The sequence below is a fragment of the Carlito syrichta genome, unplaced genomic scaffold, assembly GCF_000164805.1.
Source record: "Carlito syrichta isolate Samal-C Ts95f unplaced genomic scaffold, Tarsius_syrichta-2.0.1 Scaffold55413, whole genome shotgun sequence".
Classification (NCBI taxonomy): domain Eukaryota; kingdom Metazoa; phylum Chordata; class Mammalia; order Primates; family Tarsiidae; genus Carlito; species Carlito syrichta.
The window spans coordinates 71,403-94,626 of record NW_006999509.1 but is presented as its reverse complement, the minus strand read 5'-3'; the positions used below and the strand labels follow the sequence as shown (position 1 = coordinate 94,626).

At 41.8% G+C, this 23,224-nt stretch overlaps 1 protein-coding gene across 8 annotated transcripts in view; it reads left to right on the top strand.

Annotated features, from left to right (window-relative positions):
- Positions 1-23,224, top strand: part of MARK3 (microtubule affinity regulating kinase 3) — a 96,011-nt gene that overhangs the window by 11,452 nt on the left and 61,335 nt on the right. For all 8 annotated transcript variants that reach the window (XM_021708040.1, XM_008049587.1, XM_008049624.1 and 5 more), the window contains exons 2-3: positions 5,039-5,227; positions 18,194-18,247. In XM_021708040.1, the coding sequence (XP_021563715.1) occupies positions 5,039-5,227; positions 18,194-18,247 (243 nt within the window). The remainder of the gene's footprint in view (positions 1-5,038; positions 5,228-18,193; positions 18,248-23,224) is intronic.

Below are 23,224 nucleotides of genomic sequence, written 5' to 3'. Positions count from 1 at the left end.
ACCACGCCCGGCTTATTTTTTGATTTATTGTAGAGATGAGGTCTCGCCAAGTTTCCCAGGCAGGTCTCAAACCCGTGGGCTCAGGCTATCCACTCATCTCGGCCTCCCAAAGGTGCGGGATTACAGGCTAAGCCACCGAGCCCGGCTTGTCCTCGTTTCTTACTTCTCTCTCCTTACTGCACTAGTAGCCCCAGGTGTCTGCTTGCCATCCTGAAAACAGTAGGGACACTCCAACCTCAGGGTCTTGGCGCTGGCCATTCTCTCTGCCTAGAACACTTTTCTTCCAGATATACATATAGCTAAGCTCTCACCTCATTTTGCTCATATGTCATCTCAGTAACTGTCTCTGACGATCCATGACCCTCCTGGTCTCCTAACCCTGATCTAATTTTTCTTTTTTCCATTGCATTTATTACACTCTAACATTCTGTGTAGTTTACATATTTCTTTTTTTTTGAATTGGAGTCTCATTCTGTCGCCCAGACTGGAGTGCAGTGGCACACTCCCGGCCACCCAGCCCCGACCTGCTGGGCTCAGGCGATTCTTCCACCTCAGCCTTCCAAGTAGATGGAACTATAGGCATGCACTACCACGCCTAACTAATTTTTTGATTTATTGTAGAGACGAGGTCTTGCCAAGTTGCCCAGGCGGTTCTTGAACCCCGGAGCTCAGGCAATCCACTCACTTTAGCTTCCCAAAGCGCAGGATTATAGGCTGAGCCACTGAGCCCGGCTAGTTTACATATTTCTTATGTATATTATGTTTTGTCACATTAGCAGTGTACTAAAAGCTGTATGAGACCAGGAATGTGTGTGTTGCTTACTGATATGAGTCCAAATATTTAGAACATGCCAGTTGTTTATCATTTGTCAGTCAGTATAGGTGACTGATAAATACTGGTTGAATTACTAAGTGATTCAAATGAGACAAATGGGCAAAACATTTAGAGGAAAGCCTTGCATATAGTAAGTGATACATAAATGCTAGTCATGTCATTTAGTAATTCATCTAGCGAGCTTATTTTCTCCCTTTTTAAAACCTTAGACTACTTAAAGGGAAGTGTGATGGAAAGAATGTGAGCTTGAAAGTGAGGGATTAAAATGGGAGCCTGAGACTCTGGTTAAGATAAAGATTCTGAAGACACTTATGAGGTAGAATGGACAAGATGTGGAGCAGAAAGGAAGGAGCAACAGCACATAAGAGGAGAAACTAGAATTTGGAGTTACAGACTTGAATTTGAAACTGGTCTTCAAATTTAAGTAACTTGCCAGGCTCGGTGGTTTAGCCTGTAATCCCGTGCCTTAGGAGGCTGAGGTGAGTGGATTGCCTGAGCCCGCGGGTTCGAGACCTGCCTGGGCAGCTTGGTGAGACCTCATCTCTACAATAAATCAAAAAATTAGCTGAGTGTGGTAGCACGCACCTGTAATTCCAGCTACTTGGAAGGCTGAGGGGGAAGGATTGCTGGAGCCCCAGCAGGTCAAGGCTGGGTGACAGAGTGAGACTCCAACTCAAAAAAAATTTTTTTAAGTAACTTAACTGTGGGCAGGTTAATTCACTTTTCTGTGCCTCATCTTTTTTCTTTCTCTCAAAAGAGAATAGCATCTTCTACCCCTCAGGGTTGTGGGTAAGGAAAGCAGCACCTATCAAGTGCTTGGCCCAGTCCACTCCACATGATGGGGATTCTGCAAATGTTCTTTAAAATAGTTTTTGTGGTATATTCTAAAAAACTGGATAAACTGAAGTCTTTGTTGTAATATTGAAAGGTTTTGACCTACCATTTCTAGCTTGGTTATGTCTTAACTGCTTATCTGTACAAACTTAATAATCTCGCCAGAGAAATCTACTTGGCTATTTGTTTAACTAGCAGTTTCATACCAGGTTCTGTGTATTGTGAATACAGAGATGAGACATCTTTGCCCACAAGGAGCTCATAGTCAAGTGCACTAGTATAGCAATAAACTAAGTGAGGGTTAGAGTGTGGGAGAGTAAGCAAGGCTGAAGGGACTAGCCTAGTCAAAAGCATAAAGATATGAAGTTGTAAAGGTACTGACTTCATAAAGCATGGGGTTGCTGGGTGTGGTGGCTCACGCCTGTAATTATAGCACTTTGGGAGGTGGAGGCAAGATAATTGCTGGAGCCCAGGGGTTTGAGACCAGTCTGGGCGAGACTTTGTCTCTACAGTAAATCAAAATATTAGCCTGGTGCCTGGCTAATTGCTACCAATCACAATGCAAGGAACTAAAGCCATTTTTTTTCAATGTCACTGGCACATAAAATGGCAGAGTTGCGAGAGATGGAACTGGCTAGTCATGCAGGTTAAGGAGAGCCTTGTCGTGTGACCACAGTGTGGAAAATAGACTGAAGAGGCCATAATAGAGACAGAGGACTGAGGAATGGGCTATTAACAGAAAATGAGCGCAGTGGTTGTAGAAATGGAGAGATGGCTGATTTGAGATAGGAGATAAAATCACAAGTTTGATCTAGAAGTGGGGGTGAGGGAGAGGCAGGTGTTTAGGGATAACTCTGTTTCTCATTTGGGTGGTCAGATAGATAATGGTGTCATCAACAGAAGACCATAGAAAGATCAGGGAAAATAATGAGTTTCATTCTCCTACAACAGGTTATCCCAACCATGGCAGTCTTGATGTTTTGCACCAGATAATTCATTGTTGTAGCTGACTGTCCTGTGCATTGTAGGATGTTTACAGCTTCCCTGGTCTCTATCCACTAGGTGCCAGTAGAATTCCTCCAGTTGTGACTGCCAAAAATATCTCTAGACATTGCCAAGTATAGGGTGACAGAATCACCCTGTCCCTAGTTGAGAACCACTTCCCTAAAAGCCTTCATCTAGATCAATATGTTGAAAACCAGTTTGCTAAAAAATCAGTTCATTCAAAGTCAGTATGCTAAATGATTGATTCAAAGGATTGGTAGTACCAACAACTTGTTTTATTTAATTACTTATAAAGTTTACAACAGTTGGTATTTTATGAGACTTACCAGCTTTAAAAATTTTTTGCCTTTCTAGTTGATTGATTTTCATTCATTTGTTTTTTTTTTTTTTGAGTTGGAGTCTCACTCTGTCGCCCAGACTGGAGTGCAGTGGCACACTCATGGCCTCCCTGACGTCGACCTGCTGGGCTCCGGCGATCCTTCCGCCTCAGCCTTTCAAGTAGCCGGAATTACAGGCATGTGCTACCACGCCCAGCTGATTTTTTGATTGATTGTAGAGATGAGGTCTTGCTGCCCAGGCGGGTCTCGAACCCGTGAGCTCAGGCAATCCACTCACCTCAGCCTCCCAAAGGCGTGGGATTACAGGCTGAGCCACTGAGCCTGGCTTGTTTTTTTATTTTGAGTTGGCGTCTCACTCTGTCGCCCAGACTGGAATGCAGTGGCACACTCAATGGCTTCCCTGGCGTCGACCTGCTGGGCTCCGGCGATCCTTCCGCCTCAGCCTTCCAAGTAGCTGGAACTACAGGCATATGCTACCATGCCCAGCTAATTTTTGATTGATTGTAGAGACGAGGTATGCCAAGTTGCCTGGGCTGGTCTCGAACCCAGGGTCTCAGGCAATCCACTTGTTTCGGCCTCTCAAAGTGTTGGGATTACAGGCTGAGCCATCGAGCCTGGCCTGATTTTCATTTAAAGGAATGTTAAATTTGTTGAAAGTTAAGGGTCATGAGAAAACCAAGGAACTTATGAATATATTTAATACTCAGAAAAAAAATACTTTCACACCAATAACCAGAATTCTCGTGTTAAATTAGTTAGAGAATATGAAGTAGATGGAGATTGATGTGGAGATTCTGAAAGGGACATCTTTTGAGAAATTCAGAGGTAGAGAGCACAAGTTTTTAAACCTGGTTTCACTTTAAAACACTTGAGGTTCGAGACCCGCCTGGGCAGCGAGCCCTCATCTCTACAATAAATCAAAAAATCAGACAGGCGTGGTAGCGCATGCCTGTAATTCCGGCTACTCGGAAAGCTGAGGCGGAAGGATCGCCGGAGCCCAGCAGGCGAGGCTGCGGTGGCCGGGAGCGGCCACTGCACTCCAGTCTGGGCGACCGAGTGAGACTCCAACTCAAAAATAAAAAATAAAAAAAATAAAAACCAAAAAAAAAAACCACCTCAAAACAAAATACTTGATTTTCATTTTCTTGTACAGGAGTGTTTGCAAAGGCTTTTCTTATGTTTACGAGCTTGGTCAGGCTTGTTTGATCTACAGATATAGAGAGTAAGAAAGAAGGGAACTTTTCCTGGAAAAACAGTTGGAAAAGGAAAACATATAAAGATGGTTGAAAGTGGCTGTGACTGCATGTGGAGTGAGTGGCCCATGACGGGATAAGGAGTTGGCATATAATCCTTTGAGTCGGTGTGGGAGCTGAGGGAGCAATCGCAGCAGGATGCTTGTCTCGTGAAAGTGTACATAAAAGTGTAACTCTCAGACCTCAACATTCCATTGGGTTAGAGAGACACATGATGTGTTTTAATTTTATTGAATATGCTGATACTATCTTCATCAGTTAAGCAAATATTTACCCCAGCCCACATGGTCTGGCTGTTTCTTTAAACACATTGTTTTGAATGATTAGCAGAGAGTAGAAAACAATTGGAAATCCAGATTGGAACATGTGGCTGTATCCTCATCTGGTGAATTGGTGACATTCGTTGTCCTGCTGCTTCCCAGACTGTGGTGAGGATCAGATGTGTTAGTGCACTTTTAGCATTTGGAAAAGGTGATGCTCTATATGGCAGTCCTTTTATTCATGTCTTATGGGAAAACCACATAGTGAAAATATCTAATTTCATTCTGAACGCTCAGTTGAATTCCCAACACTTGTTATTTCTTTTGTGGACATTCTCTTGTTTTCCTCATAAATTTGTATCATGCGGTTGCATTTCTTTGAAGTGCTTGTTGATATACCTTAGAATTAAAATTAAAATAGTGATGTTTTGTTTCTTCAACTAGAACTTTTAAAACTTGGCAAGTACTGTGTGCTCTTTCTCATTTCCTTATCTTTGTTATGCTATATTGTAGCATACATCACATGGAGATGGGCGTCAAGAAGTTACCTCTCGCTCCAGCCGCTCTGGAGCTCGGTGTAGAAACTCTGTAGCCTGTGCAGATGAACAACCACACATCGGAAACTACAGACTGCTAAAAACAATCGGCAAGGGGAATTTTGCAAAAGTGAAATTGGCAAGACATATCCTTACAGGCAGAGAGGTAAATACCAATAATGCTTATTTTTGTTATGACTCTTGCTCTGTTTATTCCATGTGAGAGAAAGAGGAAGAGAATGTGTATATTTGGGCTTATTTTTAAGGTAGTTAAGCTTTTTAAAAAAAGAACATGAAGCATGCATTAATTGGGAGTTACTTTGTTTTCCTATTAATTGAAATGTTATAAATATTATATTAAGTGAATAATCTTGCCTTTAAAAATGGGTGGGGTTTTGTTCTTTTTTGATAGCAAATGTCTGTCACCCCAGTAAAAATTGTCTTGAACTTCAGGTATGCATTTATGTGTATAAACTATGGTATCTACAAACCCATAGCATTGTTTATACTAAAGAGAGTACTATTTATCTTCAAGAGTTTTCCTCATCTCTTCTAAATACTTTTCTTGTAGTTTTTGTTTAATGGAAAGCAGATACTTTCCTTTGTCATACTGGCTTTCTGCTCAACCTTATTCCTTATTTATCAAGATTTTAGTTTATCCATTAAAACTATACAGTTAACTCCCTCCTCATGCCCTGCTTGTGTGTTGCAGAGCCTGTTTTCCTTCTTTGACATTATTTCTTAGGTTTTTGTACCTGCGATTTCCTCTGCTTGACACACTCTTTGCTCTTTTGTGTGGGAATCACTTTTTCTGGGAAGGAGTCACTTAGAGCAGTAGTCCTTCTCCAGGCACGGGATTCGATAAAAATCTTGACACTTCCTTATATGGCACGATTTACATTGATGCAGAATTGCTTGTTTGTCTCCACTGCTAGTCTGTAGCCTTACCCTAGTCTGTAGGGGTAGAGGTAGTGCTTAACACAATGCTTGGCCCCTGTTAGGCACTTAATACTATTCCTTGAATGGATGTAAAAAGAGCTTTGAAGGATGCTTTTAAAAGAAGTGCTCTCCAGTGCCAGACCCTCCTGATAGATGTGCTGAGACTGTGTGGCAGATGTGCCATGCATCGATGCCCACAGCCCGCCAGGCCTGGGGCTGCTAGAGCAGGAGCTCTGGGCCAGTCATTCCGCCAGCAGGCAGCCTCTGTGGGAGTGTGCCCTACAAGTAATCTGATTTCCTGTGTGTGCTGGGATTTGGAAGGGTTGGAAAGCACTGGGCTGTGGTACCTGGGATGCTCAGAAGACTGGGAACCCGAAGTTTGCCTTTTCACAGCTCATCCCAGGTTTAGTGACCAAATCCCTTTGGATCTTTGGTTAAGACTCCTTGTTGTTTAGCTGCCTGGGACTGCTTTTGGAATCCGTAAACAGCTTGAGTGGGCGGAGCTTTCCCTGCTGTCCTTGATCAAAGCTTTCTTGCCGAAGGAACCAAACCTCTGAGTTTAGTTCCCACCGATTCCCGGAGGCTACCCTCCAGTTTTCTTTTGTGGGCAGAGATAGTGGGCTAGGAGACCAGTAGGACAGACAGACCCTCTTCCCTTTTACTTGACTTACATTGTCTGGAGGCTGGCCTACTGTAATTCCTTCTAGTAGGTTCTCCAGAAATGTTTGATATGACGAACTCAATTTAAAGGTTTTCTCAGTTTTAAAAAACTTTTTGTTTCTTTCCCCCTATTATTATGGCCCATCATATAAAATGTAAACATTTTAGGAATTCATTATGTAGAAAGTAGAGATTCCTTGAAATTTTCAAAGAAAATCACTTTCAGCAGTTTGGTATTTATTTCCCCAGTTTTTAAAATATATTAAATGTATTTATATTAACTTTTTGTTTATTAAAATACATACTCGGTTTAATGGCAGCATAGTCTTCCAGTGTATGGTAGTACCCTAGTTTGTTTTCTATTAGTGGACATTGAGGTTGTTTTTAAGTTTTTGTTGTTGATACAAACAGATCTACAGTGAACATTTCTTAGCATAACTTTATGTACTCTTGATCATCTTAGTCTGTTTTTACAATTGTAACAGAACACCATTGACTGGGTAGTTTATAAAGAGATAAATTCGGCCAGGCACAGTGGCTTATGCCTGTAATCCCAACACCTTGGGAGGCTGAGGTGGGAGCATTGCTTGAGCTCAGGAGTTCGAGACCAGCCTGAGTGACATAGCAAGACCTTGTCTTTTTTTTTTTTTGGTCAGAGTCTCACTGTCACTCAGGCTCAAATGTGGTGACATGCTTATGACCACCGGATCCTTGACCTGTGGGCTCAGGCAATCCTTTTGCCTCAGCCTTCCAAGAAGCTGGAGCTACAAGTATATGCCACCACATCCAACTAATTTTTTTTTTTTTTTTAATTGTAGAGACGAGGTCTTGCCAAGTTTCCCAGACTGGTCTCAAACCCCTGGGCTCAGGCAGCCAGTCCTCTCCCTTCTGCTTCTCAAAGTGCTGTGATAACAGGCGAGAGCCACTACTCCCGGCAAGACTTTGTCTATTTAAAAAAAAAAAAAAAATTATTTAGCCGGGTGTGCTGCGGTAAACCTGGATTGTGCCGCTGCACTCCAGCCTGTTCAACTAAAAAAGGAAAGAAGAATTTATTTCTCACAGTTCTTGAGACTGGGAAGTCCAAGATTGAGGGGCGGGCTATATCTAACAAAGGCATTCTTGCTGCATCAATACATGGTAGAAGGGCGGAGGGAGGGAGGGAGGGATGGGAGAGGGGGAGGAGGAGGGGGAGGAAAAAAGAAGGCAGAGTCCTTATGGTCTAAGCTCCTTTCTTCAATCAGTGAGGAAAGAACCGATGTTTCCAACACAAGGAGCAATCCACATGAAAGAAAAATCAGATCTGTACACCTTATATGAATCCCCTAAATACATACCAATGAATTAAACATTCAAATGTGAGCCATGGGAGGAGTTGGGGGTCTGACCCTGTTGATCAAGCTGGAGTGCAGTGGCATGATCATGACTCACTGTAATCTCGATCTCCTGTGCTCAGACGATCCTTCTGCCTTGGCCTCCTCAGGAGCTGGGACTACTTGTGTGTGCCACCATGCCTATTTTTTGTAGACATGAGGTCTCATTATGTTGTCCAGACTAGTCTCAAACTCCTGGGCTCAAGTGATCCTCCCAAAGTACTGGGATTACAGGTATGAGCCACTGCACTCTGCCCTAAGCACTCCTTAAAGGTTCCACCTCATAATACTGTTGCAGTGGCAGTTACATTTTAACATGTGTTTAAGAAGGGACCAGACATTCAGACCATAGCACTGACTGACAAAAAATGGTACTAAAAAAAAAGTTGCTTTTCCTTGGATATGTTTGGTCATTCATATGTTCTTTTTAAAAAAAACAAAATCAAAAAAAACAACTTTATGTTTATATCTCTTACCCTATTTCTTTTTTAATCTTAGTGATTTAATACTTTTGTCATCTGTCTGATCTGTATGTTGTTAGATTATGAATATTTTCCCCTAGATTGTTACTTCATTTAATTGTTTATGATGTCTTTTGTTTTAGAGAAGTTTTCTTTCTTTTTTTTTTAGTCAGAGTCTCCCTCTGTCACCCAGGCTGATATACAGTGGCATACTCTTGGCTACCACAGCCTTGACCTCCTGGGCTCAGGAGATCCTTCTGCCTCAACTTTCCAAATAGCTGAAACTACGGGTTTGGGCCACCATGCCCAGCTAGTTTATTTATTTATTGTAGAGACAGGTCTTGCCAAGTTGCCCAGGCTGGTTACGAACCCCTGGGCTCATGCAACCCTCTTATCTCCACCCTCCAGTGTGCTGGGACTATAGGTGTGAGCCATCACACCACATCCAGTTGTTTTCAACTTTTTATGTAGTAAAATGCTTTCATGGTTTTCTTTATTATATTTGGGTTTCATGTCTTAGTGAGAAAGTCTTGCTTTGTCCTATGATTTAAAGAATAATTTTGTATTTAATTCTAAAACTCCTCCCATGGCTCACTTTTGAATGTTTAATTCATTTGGTATATATTTAGGGGGTTAGTATGAAGTGTAGAGATCTGGCTTTTTAAAAAAAATGTGGATTGTCATCTATCCTGGAACCATCTTATCTTTCCCTACTGATTGAAGATACCTGGTTTGCCACATACTAAATTCCCATATATGTCCTTTTGTATTGCTGATCTGTTTTTTTAATCTTAGATCCATACCATGGTGCTTTTGTTACTTTAGCTTTTTATGGTTGTGTTTTGAGTGCTTTGGAGTAGGTCAACGCTGTTGATTTTTTTTTTTTTTTTTTTTTTAGTTTTCATAGTTTTTTTTTTTCCTTTACTTTTCTGTTTGAATTTTGGAGTCAAGTGCCATTTTCTAAAAACAGAACATGAAATTTTTATTAGATTAATTTTGATGGAATTAGGTGAATTTATAAATTAATTAGGGGGACAGATCTGATATTTTAATAATACCAAGTCTTTCTATCCAGAAATATGAAGTGTGTCTCAAATGTGTTTTCAGGGTTTGTGTTTTCTTCATCTAGGTTTCCTATAATTCTTGTTACATTTGTTCCAACATATTTTATAATTAATATCTATTATAAATGAAATTTCCCCCCTTTGCTATTGTGAACATATGGGAAGACAATACCAGTAGTTAGTATAACATCTTGCATTTGGGTACCTTTTAATTCACCCCCATAGAAAATTAAGTTTATGCTGTAAAAAAAATTGCACAGCATTTTTTATTTTGATGCTCAGTTCTGTGACTCATGTTATCATCACCATAATCAGGATATAGAACAGTCCCAATACTCCATGAAAACTCCCTTATGCTGTCCCTTTATGGGTGCCTTTCCCCCTCCATAACGTCTTGGAAACTACCTGTTTTCTATCCCCATTGTTTTGTTGTTTTGAAAATTTCAAGTAAAATATGATCATACAGTTTGTGACCCTTTGAAATGGACCTCTCACTCAGCATAATGCCTCTGAGATTGATTCAGGCTGTTGCATATATTGATAGTTTGTCCTTTTCGTTGCTGAGAAGTATTCTATTTTATTCTATTTTACCAACCACAGTTGGTAGCCACACCCCTACTGAAGGACATTCGAGTTGTTTCTGGTGTTTGGCAATTATGAATAGAGCTGCTATAGCGTTCCTGTACAAGTTTTCATGTGAACATTAACTTTTTAATTTCTCTGATATAATTACCCAGAAGTGACATTGCTGGATCATATGGTAACAGATGAAGTGAATTGTTCCTAGAAAATTGGTTTTATTACAAGTTTATCATTGAACAGTATTATATTCTTAATAAATAAAAAGAAACCTCAAACCTCTAGTCTGTTGGTGTTTTTTATATCGCTTAATACTGTTCTTGGCCCACTAAAAGCTTCATTTATTTATTTATTATTAAAGCTTCATTTATTTGTTTATTTATTTATTTACTTGAATTGGAGTCTCACTCCGTCACCCAGGCTGGGGTGCAGTCAACCTGCTGGGCTCCGGCGATCCTTCCACCTCAGCCTTTCAAGTAGCGGAACTACAGGTGCTTGCTAACAGGCCCGGCTTATTTTTTCGATTTATTGTAGAGACAAGGTCTCGCCAAGTTGCCTGGGCAGGTCTCGAACTCAGGCAGTCCACTTGCCTCGGCCTCCCAAAGTGTTGGGATTACAGGCTGAGCCACTGAGCCCGGTTAACAGTTTTATTTTTATTTTTGTGAACATTTACTTGCCCTTTGATGAGAATGTGATGTATCATGCCTATTGAGGTAACTAAACTAAAGAGAACCCAAAGGATTACAAAAAGTGATATTGATGAGTTGGGGAGTTAATTCATTCTGAGTCAGTAAAAAATAATGGGTTATATTATGTATTATGTTAAGAGATAGTTTTTTTTTTTAGTTGGAATCTCACTCTGTCATCTAGGCTGGAGTACAGTGGCACGTGCATGGCTACCACAGCCTCAACCTGTTGGACTCAGGTGATCCTTCCACCTCAGTCTTCCAAGTAACTGGAACTACAGGCATGCACCACCATGCCTTGCTGTTTTTTTGATTTATTGTGGAGACGAGTTCTCGCCAAGTTGCCCAGGCTGGTCTTGAACCCCTGGGCTCAGGCAGTTCTCTCGCCTCGGCCTCCCAAAGTACTGGGATTGCAGGCGTGAACCTCCATGTCCAGCTAAGAGACAGTTTTACTGCTAACCTTGAGGTGAGAATGGAGATGTAGGATTTTGTAGTGGAAATAATTTCTTAAAAGAAAGAAAGAAGTAGGGATGTGCTATATCATGCACTTAAGCCACAAGGGTGTTATGAACATAAAAGACACTCATGAAAAGCTGTGCATTCATTGAAAGAAGAGTATTTTTATTTAATGGACATGTTAGAATAATGAATTAAAACTAAAGTATATAATATATACATTCTGAGAACCATTTTAAATCAAGTCTTTCTTTTTTTTTTTTTTTTGAGTTGGGTTCTCATTCTGCTGCCCAGACTGGAGTGCAGTGGCACAATCATAGCTCTCCGCAGCCTTTACCTCCTGGGCTCAGGCAATTTTTCCACCTTAGTCTCCCAAGTAGCTGGAATTCCAGGTGCACAACACCACGCCCATCTAATTTTTTTATACTTTTGTAAAGATGAAGTCTTACTCTGTTGCCTTGGCTGGACTCAAACTCCTGGGCTCAAGCAGTCCTCCTGCCTTGGCCTCTCAAAGTGCTGGAATTCAAGTCTTGAGCCACCTCTGGCCCAAGTTTTTATATAGAATGATTGTAGTGTAAGTTTGATTTAGGTGAGTCCCTTCTCTCTAGGGTGATTCTTAATTTTTTTTTTTTGAGTTGGAGCCAGAACTACAGACGTGTACTACACGCCCAGCTAATTATTTTTTTATTGTAGAGACAAGGTCTCGCCAAGTTGCCTGGGCTGGTCTTGAGCCCACGGGCTCAGGCAGTCTGCTCACCTCAGCCTCCCAAAGTGCTGGGAATACAGGCTGAGCCACTGAGCCCGACCTCCTTTTGCATTTTTTTGAGACAGGGTCTTACCCTGTCACGCAGGCTGGAGTGCAGTGGTGCATCATAGCTCACTGCAGCCTGCAGTGCGGTGGCACGATCATGGCTCCCCACACCCTCTACTTCCCAGGCACAGGCAGTCCTTCCACTTAAGCCTCTTGAGTAGCTGAGACTACAGGCATGTGCCACCACATCCAGCTAATTTTTAAAATTTTTTTGTAGAGCAAACTCTTGCTCGTTGTCCAGGCTGGTCTTGAAATCCTGGACTCAAGCAGTCCTCCCATCTCAGCCTCCCAAAGTGCTGGGATTATAGGCGTGAGCCACTGAACCCCCGGCCCACAACATTTTTTAATTGAAATTCAACATACAAGCTGGGCTCGGTGGCTCAGCCTGTAATCCCGTGCCTTTGGGAGGCTGAGGTGAGTGGATTGCCTGAGCCCACGGGTTCGAGACCCACCTGGGCAACTTGACAAGACCTCATCTCTACAATAAATCAAAAAACAAAAAAGAAATTCAACACACAAAGTGCCCAAATCATAAATTTGATTAATTATCACAAAGTTAACACTTTTCCATAACCATGACACATGGCCAGAAATATCCTGTGACCCACACTCAGAAGGCTCCCTTTGACCCCTTTTAATCACTTCACTACCCCTCCTCCCCAAGGAAATTACTATGCTGACTTCTAATACCATAGATTAGTTTTGTCTGTTTTTTTTAACATTGTACTAATGGAGTCATATAGTATATTATTTTGTGCCTACTTTTATGCCACTTCATGCTTGTGATACTCTTCCATGTTGAAATTTTCATTTGTAGCCAGCGGTTGTTGTTTGACTTGGTCTTCATTTGCTATGGATTGAATCGTATCTCCCCCAAATCTCTGTGTTGAAGTCCTAACCCCCAGTGTGACTATATTTGGTGATAGGGTGTTGAATACCAGGTGAAGTGATGTCAGTAAGTATAAGCCCTGGTCAGTAATGATTAGTATTCTTATACAAAGAGACATCAGCTAGTTCTCTCCACCATGAGAGGACATGGTGAGAAAGTGGCAATCTGCAAGCCAGGAAGGAGGTGCTTACCAGAATCGACCATACTTGCAGCCTCCAGAGCAATGAGAGAAGTTACTGTTGTTTAAGTCACCCAGTCTATGGTATTTTGTTATGGCAGCCCAAGCAGACTTAATATGCTGTTCTTCAGGCTACTGTATCCCCTTGCAGGACTTGGGATCTTGTTTTGCTCGGCTCTTGTGAGTGCTTTAACACCTTTCAGGAACAAGATGCTAGGATCTTGTGACCAGTAGTGAATTGGCAGGAAATAGAAGATAAGGATTTTTCTTTAGTGGGTGTTCTTTGTGAGTTTGTTGGATCCTTTCAGTTGAGACTTTTTGGGGGAAGCCCTTCCCAGGTAGTATGAGTTTTACTTATCCCTATTTTATAATTTTCACTTTGTTTCTGGCACTAGGATGAGTAAGATAAGTGGAATTTCCTAAAATTTTACATAGCAAGTGGCAGGGACACTACTCTTTCCTTAACCTCGGTGTTTGCTGTGCCCACTCTTCTAAATCCACAACCATGGAAGTGAGTGGGTTGTCTTCTCTCTAGTCTTTCTAGTCTCCTTCTTTCTGTAGCATGGCAGCGACAGTTGCCACCTCTTTTCGTGACCTCTCAGGGTCTCTCAGTTCTGTTTGAGCTCTCCATGCTCCAGCTCTGGGCCAGGGTTATTTTGGTTGAGTCATCTCAGCAGGAAGCTGGGAAGAAGAGGGGATTAGGAACTTCCCCCTCAGCCTTCATTGTTGCACATACATGTGTCACGTTAAATGATGTTTCACCCCGGGGAGACTGTTGCTTCTGATAAAATGACTGTTTTCTACAGTTTGATTAAGCTGAATGAACATATTTAAACTTCTGTGGTTGTTTCATATGCTGCTCGATTAAAGGTACCGGAAGATAAAAATGTGTAAGAACAGAATCAGAATCAAATCTTTAGAATAGGCGGGGGATATTGAGCAGAACCAGAAGAAAGTAGTGATCAAGAGTCCAGGTATTACGGACTTTGCGGGAACTTGGATGGATTTAGAATCTATAATACTCAGTGATCTATCACAGAAACAAAGAACCGAGTACTACATGTTCTCACTCACAAGTGGACCCTGAACATCAATCATAATGCCATAAGAAAGGGATTGGCAGTAGTGAGACCTCCTGGGGGTGGGGGTGGGGCACATAACATCAATAAGGGTACCTGATCTCAAACCATACGAAGTGGGGACCAAAGGGAGGCCCAAACTTTACCTGTATGATGACCACCTATATACCTAATCCTGAATTGTACCCCGCATCTTTAAAATAAAATCAAGAGTCCAGGTAAGAGATTAGAAATCAGGTCTCAGAATATCAGAGGGAAGAACTGGAAAGGCATTTTGATGGATTTGGCAGTAAGGAGGAGGAAGAAAGCAGAATGAAGGCCAGAAAAGAATAATATATCTAAGAGGTTTCTCTAGAATTGGGATATCCAAGTATGCTGTATAAAATTACTTATGAAGGTAAAGTTAGCAGAAAGTTAATTCATTCAACTTTGATTTATGTAATTTTAATAGCGACATTGTTACCTGTTAAAATACCAGAAGCCCTGTTTCTTTGTTGTCTTGCTGATTGTGAGTGTTCAAGGCCTCAGATCAACTCAGCAAACATTTATTGAATACTCCTTTTGTGCCAGGTAGTATGCTAGGGCTATAAAGATGATTAAGGTGTCTTTTCCCTAGTTGCGTTGTACACAAGGTAACCAATGTTTGCATATGTCAGTAGCCGGTATTTTATTTTGTTTCTTTAGCTTTCATTGAAACTTATGTTTTCCAAAGACAGAATTAGAATTTTAACTTTGCTTTCTTTTTCTTTTTTGGAATCAGAGTCTCACTCTATCGCCTAGACTGGAGTGCAGTGGCACGGCACGCTCCTGGTCACTGCAGCCGGGACATGCTGGGGTCAGGTGATCCTTCTGCCTCAGCCTTCCAAGTAGCTGGAACTACAGGCATGTGCCACCATGCCTGGCTAATTTTTTTTTGATTTATTATAGAGATGAGGTCTTACCAGGTTTCCCAGGATGGTCTCAAACCCCTGGATTCAGACAGTCCTCTCACCTAGGCTTTCCAAAGTGCTGGGATTACAGGCATGAGCCACCAAGCTTGGCCTCTTACTATGCTTCCTTCAAGCTCACACGTTCATTTACTCTTCACTCCTTCCCCAGTTCCGATTTGTTTCCTCCTGTGGATGGGGGATGGGGAATGGGGGATGGGAGTGGTGTTCCTACTTCATGGTCAGGATGCCTTGCTGCAGCATTTCCTTTTCTGTAGCTCCTCCAGAGCTTATAGGTTCGTAGGGAATACATAACTTGGGCAGTTGGAGACTTTAGACCAAGTCAAGCAATTTTTTAAAACCTGTGATGTTGATATTCATAGTGCAGCTATTTTCAATGTATGGCATAGAGACCCCTGAAGGCTTTCTGAGACCCTTTGAAGGCCTTGGTTTGGCAGAGTCAAAACTATTTTTGTAATATTATTAAAATGTTTGCTTTTTTCGTTCTCTTCCTCACAAATGTTGAGTGGAGTTTTCCTTAGGCTACAGGATATATGATATCACAACAGATTGAATGCAGAAGCACATATGAAAATTTTGTAAAAATACAGGCCAGGCATAGTGACTCATACCTGTAATCTCAGCACTTTTGGTGGCCAAAGTGGGAAGATTGCTTGAGGCTAAGAGTTTAATAAGATCAACCTGAGCAACATAGCCAGACTATGACTCTGTTTAAAAATAAATAAATAAATGTATGCATATATTACTTATGAACTGGGTGTTGTGGCTCATGCCTGTAATCCCAGCAGTTTGGAAGACTGAAGTGGGAAGACTGCTCGAGGCCAGGAGTTTGAGACCAGCCTAATCAACATAGCACCCTAGTCAGTGACAGGTGCACAGGTGCAGATCAACTTAGTGTATATTAGTAAAGCTGATTTATTATATATTATATTTATTTTCTCTAAAAATGAAAGTAAAACAATTGACTGGGTGTGTGGTAGTACATGCCTGTAGTCCCAGCTACTGGGGAAGCCGAGGTGGGATGATTGCTTGAGTCTAGAAGTTGAAGGCTACAGTGAGCTGTAATTGTTAGATTGCACTCTGCCTGGGCGACAGAGTAAGATCCTGTCTCAAAAATTAAAAACAAAAACAAAAAATGAGAGAATCTTTAAGCCCCTTTCCTGAACTTTGGCTGCAGGTACTGTCTTCAAAGTGTGTCTTATTTGGGTCTGTCCTGCCGGATGCTCAGTAGAAAACATGGCCTCTCAGATATTATGGGACAGGCTCACTTGCTGTTCTGGAGCTTAGGTGTAAAGCTGAGTCAATTTCTATTCCCCAGTTATGGCAAGGCCTCTTTCCACTTTCTTTCTGTTATCACTCCCACCCTTCCTTCATTCTGGAGACTAGTGATCTGTAGAAATTGTTTGACTAGGTGAGGAGAGCTGATGTTTTGTTATTAATATTATTATTATTAATATTGTTATTATCTTGAGTCGAGGTCACAATCTGTCGCCCAGGCTAGAATGCAATGGCACTATCTTGGCTTACAGCTGCCTCGACCGCCTGGGGTTCAGGTCATCCTCCTGCTTTAGCCTCTTAATTAGCTGAGTCTATAGGCAAGCCATCATGCCTGGATACTTTTTTGATTTTTTTGTAGAGATACTATATTGCCCAGACTGGTCTTGAACTCCTGGGCTCAAGCAATCTTCTTGCCTCCCAGAGTGCTGGGATTACAGGTGTGAGCTACCATGTGTTGCCAGATTTTTTTTTTAAAGATAAGAAATGCATATAAATAGATGATATAGCTCTTTCTTCCTGTGTCCTAGTGGCTTTTTAAAGTACTAGCTGGGGTATACCCACCCCTTTTTAAACAGAAGCTGCTGGGTGGCCCTCTTTGTTGCCTCTGTACATTTTTCACTTGGTTAGCCCACAGATTAGTCTGGAACTGGTTCCCTTTCCTCCTTAAACTGCTTAAAGGGCTTTTTCTTTTTTGAGTTGGAGTCTCACTCTGTCTCCCAGACTGGAGTGCAGTGGCACGCTCCTGGTCACCGCAGCCTTGACCTGCTGGGCTCCAGCAATCCTTCCACCTCAGCCTTCCAAGTAGCTGGAACTACAGGCACGTGCTACCACGCCCGGCTAAGTTTTTGATTTATTGTAGAGATGAGGTCTCGCCAAGTTGCCCAGGTGGGTTTCGAACCTGTGGGCTCAGGCAGTCCATTCACCTCAGCCTCCCAAAGCGGAGGATTACGGGCTGAGCCACTGAGCCTGGCTAGGGCTTTTCTTTATAAATTAAATGTTTTCAAAGTGTTCAGCATCCACCTATTTGCATACTTACTTATCCCAGAGTCAGCTAAAATTAAAACTTCAGTAAATAATGAAGAAAAGATTTGCTCTACTGCATATGTTTTAAGAAGTGTTTTCATTGTATAATGTCTCTCTCTCTCTCTTTTTTTTTTTTGGAGGAGATTATTTCCCCCTTGTTTGTAGGTAACAAATATAAAATGTTATGACAATACTTTTGTTTGCATGAAGCTCCAGCTCCAACCCCCCTCTTTTGAGACAGGGTTTCGTTTTGTCACCCAGGCTGGAGTGCAGTGGCACAATCCAGGCTCACCACAATCTCAACCTCCTGGGTTCAAGCCATCCTTCTACTTTAGCTTCTCAAGAAATGGGGACTACATATAGGCACTACCACATCCAACTAGTTTTTTTTTTTTTTTTAAGTTAGAAAGGTGAAGTCTTACTATGTTGCCCGGGCTGATTTTGAATTCCTGGGTTTAAGTGATTCTCCCACCTCGACCTCCTGCAATGCTATGATTACAAGCATGAGATACTTAATGTGCCTGGCCCCCTAATTTTCAATTATTTGATTTTTTTAAAGTTACAGTTACTTATTATAATTAGCTAAATTTTAGGTGTTGAGGTTTGTTGGCTTGCTTTTTAGCAGTGCCATATGTTTGGGCATTTATAAGACTATTGCCAGTTAGTCCATAATTACCAACTTCTTAAAAGCCGTAAATATTGTTTTTTCTAGGTTGCAATAAAAATAATTGACAAAACTCAACTGAATCCAACAAGTCTACAAAAGGTAAGATTGGTTCAGTATTTAGTATTTTAAAAATGATTTTCAGTGCTAATTGCCATTTAATTATTACCTTAAATACCTCAACTGTTATTATGTTTAGTGCTGTAAAGCTTTCTCTTCCTCAGATAAATGCAGCTTAAATGTAAATATTTTATAAAAATTGTTGGGTATCAGTTGAAGATTATTTTTTAAATGTTCTTAATTGAGCCGGGCTCAGTGGCTCAGCCTGTAATCCTGCGCCTTGGGAGGCTGAGGTGAGTGAATTGCCTGAGCTCGCGGGTTTGAGACCCGCCTGGGCAACTTGGTGAGACCTCATCTCTACAAAAAAAAAAAAAATTAGCCGGGTGTGGTAGTGCGCGCCTGTAGTTCCAGCTACTTGGAAGGCTGAGGCGGAAGGATCACTGGAGCCCAGCAGGTCAAGCAGCTACTGCACTCCAGTCTGGGCGACAGAGTGAGACTCCGACTCAAAAAAAAAAAAAAAAAAGTTCTTAATTGCACAAAAAAGGCTATTGCTTTCTTTTGTATTTTTAATTGATGTAGTTGTACAAGACTACTTTTTTAGCCAGGCATGGTGGCTCATGCTTGTAATCCTAGCAGTTTGGAGGCTGAGGCAAGAGGATTGCCTGAGCCCAGGGACTCACGACCAGCCTGGGAAACTTGGCAAGACCTCATATCCACAGTAAATAAAAAAATTAGCCAGGCATGTTGGTGCGTGCCTGTGGTTCCAGCTACTTGGAAGACTGTACCAGAAGGATCACCTGAGCCCAGCGGGCCGAGGCTGCGGTAGCTGTGAGTGTGCCACTGTACTCCACCCTGGGCGACAGAGTGAGACTCTTACTCAAAAAAACAAACAAACAAAAAAACCCTGTACTTTTAAAATTGAATCCTCTACATATTGACTAGAATAGAATTTTTAAAAATAATACAGTACAAAAATCTTTTCACATAGTTGTGTAGATTTGTTTTTATAGCTAGTACTGAAGTCTCTAAAGTCAGCAATTTGGTTTCATTAAACTCTTGACATACCATATCCAATTAGTGATGATTAATTAGTATAAAAGGGACATGTAAAAGTAAAACTAATGATAGTGTGAAAGCATGTTTATAGAGCACTGTTGTTATTTGTATCATTTAACTTATATGAGGTTTCTGCCATAGTTTTTGTTAGAATTACCTGGGCATATTTTGAAATTCCTAATGTTTGGATCACAATAGAGATTGAATTGCTTAGGTAGGGCCTAGTCATCGGTATTTCACTGGTGCTTCAGTGAATAATTAATAATCATCACAATAAAATCCTTCTAGTTATTTTTAGTTTTCCAAACCCTTTTTACATACTTCATCTGATTTCTAGATTACGGCCTATAGTAATTGGGGGTGGGTGGGGTATGGAGATCATGAATTAGGACCAAGAAGTCTTAGCTGATTACCTAATCTGACTTTGAGTAAGGTAGTAAACACAAATATATACAGCAACCCAGTAAGTTGCTAGATGTTTGTTGAAGAATTACTGACTGTAGATTCATCAGAGTCTTTGTGGGGAAATCCTGCTTATACTTACCTCAGTGTCCGTCCTCCCTCCCTCCCTCCCATTTCCTTCCCCGCTCCCCCCATACCTCTCACACTTCCTTCCACACTTCATCCCAAAAATGGAATAAGTGTTCCAATGAACTGAGCAGAAGAGGTTGGTTTTAGAAACAGAGAAGAACTGAAGAGAGCAGAAGCAAAGAATAAAGAGTGTATTAGCCATTTCAAAGTTAACCTTTCTTGGCTGGTCATGGTGACTCAGGCCTGTCATCTCAGCACTTTGGGAGTCTGAGACAGGAGGATCCCTTGAGGCTAAGAGTTGAAGACCAGCCTGGGCAACATAGCAAGACCTCCATCACTATTTTGTTAAAAAAAAAAAAGTAAACAAAATTACTGTTCTTGTATGGTGTGGGACAAGAAAACTGAACAATAGAAAAATAATCAGTTAACATCAGATTACTTTAAACTACTTCTTTTTGTGTATAAGGATTGTAGCAGAGGAAACTTTATTATCATGTTAATGCATGTATGACTCTATTTTAATTTTTAGTCTGGTCAAATGGGGCCTAATGTAGGAGCTTAGTTCAAAACGATAGCCTCCTATGATCTTTTTAGCATTTCTTTCCTTTTGGTGAGGTAAGTGAGAGTGTCACTAAAACCTAGGGTATTAGCAGTACTCTCAGTTTCCATCCTTTTGAGTTTTTGGTCTTGTGTGCCATGTATATATTAGGGTATTCTTGTGATCGTGTGTTCCTCTGAGCTTTTGTTGTTCCAGCCAGAGACAGACCAGTTTGACATTTGACAGATGACTGTATGGAAGGAAACATTTAAAACTTTGAGAGGACATAGCATACCATGGAGACTACTATTGTTATTATTTGAGTTGGAGTCTCACTCTGTTCCCCAGGCTGGAGTGCAGTGGCACGCTCATGGCTAATGCAGCCTTGACCTGCTGCGCTCAGGCAATCCTTCAGCCTGGACCCTCCAAGCAGTTGGAGCTACAGGCGTGCCCTACCATGCCTGGCTAATTTTTTGATTTATTGTAGGGATGAGTTCTTGTCAAGTTGCCCAGGATGGTCTTGAACTTCTGTGTTTAGGCAGTCCTCTTGCCTCTGCCTCCCAAAGTGTTGGGATTACAGGCATGAGCCACCACACCTGGCCAAGACTACCATTATAACTGTCGGAGGATGATACCAAGAGTTTGGCATGTGCTTCTTATCCAAGGTCCCCCTGAACCTAACCAACTAAAATTGAATGGCCAGATGAGGAGTCTCTACCCATTTGGACAAGTCGTCTGCTCTGCAGTACCTGGTGTATTTATCAGTACACAATTAGAAGTGTCGTTGGCTGCAAGATTCCTCTGTTTAGTTAGTAGGTAATCTGGTATCCCATGGCCAGGTTAAATTACAGCAGGAAGTGCAAGTTACTCACAGAAACTACTGATTATGAAATTTTAGCTACAGTATTATTCTGCCAAATGAAAGAGTTAGGCATGAATAAGGAACAATTAAGAGGGTTAAGAGTCTTGTGATAGTGAGTCTTGCTCTGATGGTCTTGGGGAAAAACTGACCCCAGCTTGAAGTTGGCAGCTTCTCATCCTGGTTTGCAGTTGGAATGTCTGTGGTTGTGGCATTAGGCATTCTGGCGAACTTTCTATATGGCCCACGCATCAGGCATGAGACCTAACCCTTAAAATTTTCATCCAGTTGTCAGCATTGGCTTATAGGGATTCGGGAATCTGGTTCTCCCATATAGCCAGATACTGAGAAAATGAGAAGAATTCAGAATCCAGTCCAATCAGAAATCATCAGTTGCATTTCTGGAAATTATTTCTGTGAATTCTCTATACATTTTAGCACCTTCTTTTGCTTCTGATTTCAGATTGGAAGATACAGGGTTATTCATTGAGCCCCTTGATCCTGCTCCACTCTGGCACCCCTCGGACACCAGACCCCTACCCAAGAAGGGGAGAAAGCTGCCTTCCTTTTAAAGCTGGTGCTTGCTTTGGAGCCACAGTTAGCGTTAGTGACCTTTTTTTGCTATCCCATGGAAGCAGTTATGGGACAAATCAGGGAACCTTATAATTTGAAGACAGAGAGACAACCAGTTCATGCTTTTCATGTGGTTTACAGTATAATTACTTTTACTGCTGCCACCACTGGGTTATTTAGGGCACTGTTGCTTCAGCCTCCAACAAGTAGTTTTCAATACTTGTTGTGCAGTAGACTCATTTGTGAAGTTTGGGGGAAAAAAATGCACATTTCCTTCACAATACTTTCCTCCCTAGAAGTTGTGGCTTGGCTTGGTTGGTCTAGGGTTGGTTGTTGTGATCCCAGTGCACAGTGAGGTGAGAATGGCTCCTAGGCTTCCACTGGTTCTTGATTTCTCTCCTTACCTGAAAGGTAAACTATAAAAAATAACCACTGCCCTTCTAAATGTCTCTTCTCTCTGGAATTCTTTTCCTGGGAATTCCTCGATGCTGAATGCCTGGCCTCCTTTCCTCATGGCATGAAGTCTAAGTCATTTGGGGAATCCTTCTCATTGATCAAGTCTGTTTATCTTTTTCTTTCCTTCCTACCTTTCTCTTTCATTTTCTTTTAGCAGGCCCACGTTTCAGGCCATTAACAAAAGTAGCATGTGTCCTGGTGCACTTGTGAAGGGTTTCTTTTCTTTTGTTGTTGTTGTCGTCGTTGTTGAGTCAGAGTCTCACTCTGTCACCCAGGCTGCTGTGCATTGGTATGATCGTGGCTCCCCATAGCCTCAAATTTTTGGGCTAAAGCGATTCTCCTGCGTCAGCCTCCAGAGTAGCTAGGACTGTAGACATCACCACCGTGTGCTGCTAATTTTTAAAAACTTTTTGTAGAGATGAGGTTTTGCTACACTGCCCAGGCTGGTCTTCAACTCTTGGGCTTAAGCAGTACTCCTCTCTTGACCTCTCCTGTACTTGGGAAGAGCTTCTTTTTGTTTTTTTGAGTTGGAGTCTCACTCTGTCGCCCAGACTGGAGTGCAGTGGCTGCTCCTGGCCACCGTAGCCTCGATCTGCTGGGCTCCGGCGATCCTTCCACCTCAGCCTTCCAAGTAGCCGGAACTACAGGCATGCGCTACCACGCCCGGCTGATTTTTTTTTATTTATCTATTGTAGAGATGAGATCTCGCTGCCCAGGCGGGTCTCGAACCCGTTGGTTCAGGCAATCCACTCACCTCAGCCTTCCAAAGGCTCAGGATTACAGGCTGAGCCACCGAGCCCGGCAGGAAGAGTTTCTTAAGGATGTATATTCAGTGGTGGAGTTCTTAGATCACAGGTTAGGCACATCCTCATTCACTAGAGGAGACCTAATTGTTTCCAAAGCAGTTGTGCTAATTTATATTTCTACCAGTAGCATATCGGAGACAGTATGAGTCATGTTGCATCCCCATCCAAATTGACTTTCTTTTATTTATTTGTTTTTTGAG